The 7,576-nt window shown below is 59.2% G+C and overlaps 1 protein-coding gene across 2 annotated transcripts in view; it reads left to right on the top strand.

Moving 5' to 3' along the window:
* The first annotated feature begins 1,911 nt into the window (after positions 1-1,911).
* Positions 1,912-7,576, top strand: part of LOC104372901 (ankyrin repeat and fibronectin type-III domain-containing protein 1) — a 199,212-nt gene continuing 193,547 nt past the window's right edge. For both annotated transcript variants that reach the window (XM_086622227.1, XM_086622226.1), the window contains exon 1: positions 1,912-2,030. In XM_086622227.1, coding sequence (XP_086478353.1) covers positions 1,912-2,030 — 119 coding nt within the window. The remainder of the gene's footprint in view (positions 2,031-7,576) is intronic.

Below are 7,576 nucleotides of genomic sequence, written 5' to 3'. Positions count from 1 at the left end.
CCCCCCCAGCTCCCCTCCGGCCCCTCTGCCCTCCTTTGACGTGTCGTGTTTCCCGTGCCAGGTAACGGGGAGCCGATGGGAGATAAGGGGGTGCCGGTGTCAGCGGCTCACTGCGCCTGCCGGAGCCGGCGAGCGGCTGCTCTGCCCCGGCCCCCCTTCCGCAAACGAATCGGGTTCCCGGACCCCTCCCCGGCAGCGGTGGAGCGCAGCGGAGGGAGAAGGTGGGAGACGAGGGGGGCGGCTGTGGGTAGGCAGATTTATTGTCCCCAGCTGTGGGGGGGGGGGGAGCGAGCCTGAGCTCTGCCCTCCCAGTGTGTGAACGGGGGGAGAAGGTGCTGGGGGGCCACATGGGGCCACGAGCCCCCCCCGGTGCCCCCCGCTTTGTGCACAGCTCTGTGCCGTTTTGCTGGGATGAATGGCAGTGCCCGGAGCGGGCAGGCAGGGAGCGGAGATGGTTCAAAGAAATTCAAAGCCCCCTCCCCAGTTCCCCCCACCAAGAACCGCGGGCGACGGTCGCTGCGAGAGTCACCGGTGCCGTGGGCTGGGGGGCTCCGCGGGGCGTACCTGCCCGCTCCGGGTGTTTGATTCGGAGCGGGAAGCTGAGCCTGGAGGAAAAGGAGGAGGAGGGTGGAGGGGAGCGGGGCTCGGCGAGGTTCGCCGCGGCGGATGGTCGACCCTGGGTGCCAGCAGGCTGCTTGCGGCGAGCGACTCCGAGCAGGGAAATAGCAACCAAAGGGGTTTTTGTTTGTTTTTTAACATGGCATCCGCGACGGAGGGATGGGGAGGAGGCGAAGGCAGCTCGCTGGGATGCCGTGGGTCGTTGCTGTTTCCTCGAGGCTCTCTCGGCGTGGCTGGGAGCCGCTGTCAGACACCCCTTCCCTGGATGCGCTTCGCTGACTTAATCTGCCTTTGCTCGGGGGGGGCTGTAGTGAGGTTGTTTTTTTTTTGAAGCCCTTGTTTTTCCTCCGCCCAGCTGGCGTCAGGCACTGAGGATGCAGAGGCGAACGCTCCTGACTAGGGCAGGTCTGGCAGGAGGATTTCCCGTCAGGTTCGCAGCATCCCTCTACCCGCTGCCTGCGGCAGCGTCGGCACCAGAGCCCGCAGGTGACCTCTAATCGGATCAGACTCACGTGCTTTAAAGGTCTGTCCCTCTCCTTGCGCTCGGGTGCTCGGCGACAGGCTGGACATCGCCTTGGGTGGGTGCTGCTGGTGGCGAAGTGGTGCCTTCTGCTTTGGAAAACGGGGAGGGAGGAGAACTGGTGAACTCTGAAGAGCCGCAAGAAGAGCAAGCAGGGATCCTCTCCGCCTACTGTGCTGGTCTCCATATGCTGTAAGAACAGACTCTTTGGAAATTCATCTGGAACAGGCAATTTCTTGGGGTTTCTCATCGCTTTCTGATCCGGACAGCGTTCCTTCACCTGGCTGAGGGCCACCGCAGCTGCCCTGGGCCACCTCTCCAGTGGCTTGCCGAGCGGCTGCTCGCCGTGGGGGCTCGCAGGCGTGTGCCATCGCTACCAAGGGATCCTTTCCAGCGGGCATTATTATTTCCTGAACCCCCCTTCTTCTTAATTCAGCTCCACAGCATTGCAATAAATAAGCGAGCAGACACCAGCCGCTCTTGTGCACCCCAGCACCAGTGGCTGGCTGGGAGACAGGACTGTCTCCCCTTGAAATCCGAGGGATCGCCGTGGGGCGCTCTGTGGACCATCCAGAAAGTAATTCCCAGCTAAACTCCTCCTGCCTTGTGCTGTGTCTCTCTCTCTCTTGGACTCACAGTGCTCCCTTCCCGGTCCCGCGGGCTAAGCGAGCGCGCAGGGTGCTGGGCGCAGCTGGGGTATAGCATGCGTGAGCGTGCGGTGGGACCGGCGCCCAGGGACGCAGGCGGGCACACGCTCGGACGCCGTGGGGGCCATGGCTTCGTTCGGGAAGCTGACGGAATACTTCAGCCTGAGGAAGTCGAGGACGGAACTGCGCTCCGGGCGGCGGGGCCGGCGGAGCGGGAGCTGTTGCTGTAGTCTCACCGAGTGCAGGTATGGGGTGGCAGTGGCATCTCTGTCCTGGTGCCTCCGCGTGTGCCCGGGGGCGGCGGGGTGGGAGATACAGTCCTTGGTGTTTTGCTTACCCTTTCCCTGTCCTGGGGCTGGGAGGGGGCTTGGGAGCAAGCCAGGAGCTCTGGAAGCATCACTGCAGTCCTGTCCGGGGCTCCTGAGCAGCTCATTGCTGCGGGACATCTCCAGCAGGCTCGGTGCCCGCACAGGGCACATCCCAGGTGTCAGTGGCGCATCTCGGACGTCTGCTGCATGGCCGTGTGCACGTGGACCTGCTTGCCTCTGTCTTCTGCGTTCTGCGTCGTGCTGCCTCCTCGTTACAGCGGGGAGGTTATCGTACCGCAACTGCCCTTCCCTCCCTCTGCCCCTCGAGCTGCCGCCGGCGAAACCCCTGACTGCGCGGGCACCGAGAAGTGGCTTCCCGGGCAGAGTTGAAAACGCGCGTGTATGTGGTGGTGATGGAGCACGCGGCGGCCGGGGAGGGGTTGTGCTCAGGGACGGGATGTGATGGCCACGGGCGTCCTCTGGGCAGATGGACACACGGCTTGTCATCGGCTCATTCGGGGTGTGGGTTGATAAGGGGGATGCGCTGGGGATGGTGGCTTTGGGCTGTCTGGCAGTGCCCTGGGAGCGTGTTGCCGTCGAGGTGCTGAGGGTCACGGCGGGAGGCAGCAGGGCCAGCCCCAGCTGTGGGGTGCACGTGTCCTTGTTTTGCAACGTGAACGCGGTTATTGCAATTAAGGAAACTGCTCAGTGCCGGGGCGGCCGGCTCGCCGTGGAGGTTACGTGCAGCTTGTAGGACGTGGCTCGTGCTTGATGCTGCTCTGGGCTTTTTTCCCCTGCGAGGACTCCTGGTGGGACGGGGCTACCAGCCCCAGCAGCGTGTGTCCCCTAATCCCCCCGCTGACCTGCAGATGTGCCTTCCCACTTCTGGAGGGTGCAGGTCTGTGCAGGGCCACACGGAGGGTAAAACCAGCACCAGCATATCCACTCAGCTTCTCCCCAGGTTGTTGAGCATCTCATGCTCCGTACAGGGTGTTGAATCATAGAATCACAGAACGGTTTGGGTTGGAAGGGACCTCAAAGATCATCCAGTTCCAACCCCCCTGCCATGGGCAGGGACACCCTCCACTACACCAGGTTGAAGTATCTGCGTGGATCAGAAGGAAGTTGGAGGTCCGTTGCTTGGGCCCCTCCTGCTGCTCCCCATGTTGCTGGTGAGACGTGATGCGTTATGGCTGTCTCCCCCCTTCCCCTCCGTGGTTACCGGAGACGGTCGCCTCTTCCCTGCTCGCTCGGAGCACGGCATGGTTTCTCCAGAAACGCAGAAACGTCCGTGGCTGAGCTTTGTTCTGCTCTCTCTCGGTATCCTGGGCAGGTTTTGCTGTGCCAGTGCACACCCGCTGCAGGCGGGTGTGAGGCAGGTCGGTTCTTTGGGTGTCATCGGGCACGGTATGTCCCTGGGGTTTGCTGCTGTGCAGCCTGTGCCACGGCTCGGCCTCTCCCTGGCACAAGGGAGACAAGGTGCTCCTGGGGCTCTGCACCCTATTGATGCCCCGTGCACAGGGTGCTACAGTCCTGGACCTTGTGTTTTGGGGGCAGTTGGGTGGTTTCCCACGTAAAGGGAGATATCACGGTGCCCTCCTAACCCTGGGGCGTTAGCCACAAAGGTGGCATTGCTGATGTGTAGCTCAGGTACCAGATTTTCGGGGGGGATGCTGAGTATGGAGATGTTTGAGCGCTTCCTTCACTCAGGAATGTGGCTCACCGTGGGTCTCCATAGAGGCTGCTGCCTGTCGGAGCTCTGCTCTGTGGGGCTGGTTAAGCAGCAGTTTCTACACATGCCCAGGGGGTCCAGCCGTGTTCTCCCTGCACCTTGGCGTGTTTTGCCCCCTGTGCCCCACAGCGGCTGCAGGGCAGCTGCTCTGGGCTGGCCCTGAGCACACGGACGGTGCCCCCGGTGCCCCCGGCTCCCCTGGCACCAGGGCTCGAGTGCACCTGCAGCTACCGAGCCCGTTCCCTTGATTGCACACGGTTGATTATGGAAGTGAAAACGTTGATTGAAGCATGGGATGCTTTTGAAATCAGTGTCACTTTTCACCCAAGCTACTTGAGAGTTTTGCCTGGTTTTCCCCTCCAAGGTCTGCACGTGGAGAAGCCCCAGCTGAGCCCCCGGCCCCAAGCTGAACTGGCTGCTGGCACCCAAAAAGCTGAACGCTTCATGGCTGGGATCCGAAAGCAAACGAAAGGCATCCACTGCCCTGTCTGACCCTGTCCTTTCTCTTTGGACAGTGCTTTTTCTAGCTCTGATGAACAATTTCCTAGTTTTATTTCATTTCTTTATGCTAACGCGGGCAGATTTGAGCAGATAAGATGCTCAGACCCCACACCTCCGCGTGCACGGAGTCACCGGAGATCCTGCAGCCCAGGCTCAGCAGCGTGGTGCCTAACGGGTCCCACTGCGCTTCCCGACGCCGCGCAGTCCCCCGGGGCCACGGCAAACACGCGTGGGCAGCTCTGCAGGAAAGGGGATGCACTAACTGGAGTTATTAAATTCTAAGAATAGCGGGCCCACGCGTTCTCAGAGGACCTCGCAGATATTAGCAAGGTGTGTAGTTATGGCCTTAAGGAATATCTCTGCGTTTTGAAACGACGCCTCCAGAAAAGGCAGCGCGTACGAGGTGGGTTGAGCGAGTCGGCTGGATTTGGGAATTTGTGGGTTCAGACTTGTGCGCGGAAGAGGAGCCCAGCAATAGCATCGTCCCTCCCCACGCTTGGGTGCTGTTGGCCAAACGCGATGCTCGTGGGAGCTCTGCAGCCCCCGACGTGCCCCGTGCCCTCGTGCCCTGCCGTGGCCTGTGGCACAGAGCTGTGTCGTGGTTTCCCCCAGCATCCAGCTTCTCCCGGTGGGAGTGACTGAGCGCAGACACGCAGCCAGCGCCGGTCGCGGGGAAGCGTGGAAGTGATTTATTTGCAGTAACTCTCTTCAATCTAGTAGGAGCGTTGATGGATGATCCAAACACTCATCGTGGCTGGCGCTGGAGCTGCACGGCTTTGGGCAGGACCAAGAGTTGGATCATGGCAGGGGTTGATTTCTCCGCGGCTCGGAGGCTGCAGAACTGGGTGCGAGTGCCCGTGGGCAAAGGACAGGAGAGGCTGGGGCTGCGTGCTGGGGTTTGAGGGTTTTGGTCTTTGTTTTATCTTACAGTGCCAGCCTCGAGGTGCTCGTGCCCAGCTCCCGGCGTGTTGGCAGGATGGATAGAGAGGATCTGCTTCTGGCACGGAGGAGTAATGAAAGGGAAAGACAGGTTATACAAAATAGCTCATCTATTTTAGCGAGCTATTTTGAGCTGAAAGGGCCGGATAACTAATTTTGGGTTCCTGTGGCTTTTGATAGCGGATTGGCACATCAAGGGGCTGAGAAAGCGGCCGTGCGTGTGCCAGGGAGGGTCCAGGGCGAGCTGAAGTTTTTGGAAGCGGGCTGGCACCTTTCCTGCCAAGGCTGCTGAGCAGCGAGCTCGCCTGGCAGAATCCTGGACTGGGATCTGCTGGGAGGATGGGGATCTGGTGCCATCTGACAAGAGCTGACAGTTCTTGGAGAAGTTCTCAAGGAGACCCTTGAGGTTGGTCTTGGCCTGAATGCAATGGCAGCCGAGAGAATTCCCTGAGGATGCCAGTCCTTTCGCGGGAGCTGTGACCTGCAGCAGCAACATGTGGCACTCGGTTAAAGATCCCAAGTACTGCCCAGGGGTGGCTTTGGGGAGGCGTTTTGTCCTCTAGGCAGGAACTGGGAGGCTCTTTGATTTAGTGGCTTTCTCTCTTGGCCCAGTAGTGTTTTGGGACAGATCTGCTCACCTGCCTTCAGGAGGTTGAGGCACGTTCCCTCTTTGATAGCTGTCACCTCTCCACTCCTCTGTGGTCCCCAGAGCCCCGTGTGGTCCCCACAGAGGGGCTTTAACGTGCTCATCTGGAGATGGCTGCCTGGTTATGGGAAAGGAGATCTTCAGGATGGGGGGAGAGGAAGGAGAGATGTGTGCCTGGTTTTGGATCTTGCATCGCTTCTCCTGGGGAGACCTTCAGCTTTGGGAGCAGCAGAACTGAAGACCTCTAAAAACTTGGGGAGTGAAGAGCCTTTGTCCTCGGTGGGCTCCAGGAGAGGAACTTTATCCTGGCTGGGGAGGAGGTGGGGGGACCTGTGGGGAAGCCAAGCTTGGGAAACGGGGAGGTGGTTGGCTTGTGCTGAACCAGGCAGTCAGGGTGTTAGCTTTAGGGTTTCGGTGGCTTTTTTCTCAATAACTGAATTGGTGATTGTAAGTTGGTGTTAATTAGCAATTAATTGAATTACATAAGGATTAAATCACATAAAAATTTCAAATTGCCCAGCCTGTTTTGTCCCTGTCTTTAGATGCTCTCAAACTTGGAGGAATGGTGCTCCGGGATGTGCTCCATCTTTGCACTCGCAGTGGGAGCAGAGGTGGGTCCGGGTGTCCCTGTCACTCCATCAGCGTTGAAGCCCATCATGGGCCTAGAGAGAGGCTGGACTGAGGAGCTGCTCTTTGCAATGGGGAGCTGTTACCTCCCATCCTTTCGGGGTGTTTTCCACGCTGATATCCTGATCTGCGTTCGTTGTCGTATAGAATCACAGAATGGTTTGGGTTGGAAGGGGCCTCAAAGATCATCCAGTTCCAGCCCCCCTGCCATGGGCAGGGAAACCCTCCACTACACCAGGTTGCTCAAAGCATCATCCAACCTGGTCTTGAACACTTCCAGGGATAGGGCAGCCACAACTGCTCTGGGCAACCTGGACCAGTACCTCACCACCCTCAATGTAAAGAATTTCTTCCTTAGATCCCATCAAAATCTGGCCTCTTTCAGTTCAAAGCCATTGCCCCGTGTCCTGTCACTACAGACCCTTGTCCAAAGCCCCTCTCCAGCTTTCTTGTAGGCCCTTTGGGTACTGGAAAGCTGCTGGAAGGTTTCCCCAGAGCCTTTTCTTCTGCAGGTTGAACAGCCCCAACTCTCTCAGCCTGTCTCCATAGCAGAGGTGCTCCAGCCCTCGAATCATCTTCATGTCCTCCTCTGGACCCGCTCCAACAGCTCCATGTCCTTCTGATGTTGGGGACCCCAGAGCTGAAGGCAGCACTGCAGGGGGCTCTCACGAGAGCAGGGCAGAGGGGCATAGTTTGGTGGGTAAGTGGGGAGGGGTAGTGGGCAATGTTTTCTTGGCAGGATTCTGCTTAGTTGTTTTTGGGTGTTTAAAAATATCTGTTCGGCTCTGGCAGCACGTCTGTCGTGTTGGGGAAGAGGAGGAACTGGCAAGTTTTGGGGCTGGAAAACTGCAGTGAAGGAACAAATCCCGTGTTAGCTGCACAGATAAAAGCGGCAGCGGGTCTTCCACCTCTGGCTTACGACTTGAGCCGCCGTCACTGGGGCATCACCACCTGGCACTCCGTCCCAGGCTGTGTCGCGGTGGCACTGAGTTGCCCGGTGTCATGTTGAATGTGGTGCTGATGACTGAGCCCCCTCCT

Source organism: Tauraco erythrolophus, chromosome 17, assembly GCF_009769465.1.
Source record: "Tauraco erythrolophus isolate bTauEry1 chromosome 17, bTauEry1.pri, whole genome shotgun sequence".
In the NCBI taxonomy this organism is placed as follows: domain Eukaryota; kingdom Metazoa; phylum Chordata; class Aves; order Musophagiformes; family Musophagidae; genus Tauraco; species Tauraco erythrolophus.
This window is presented reverse-complemented; position numbering and strand designations above follow the sequence as displayed.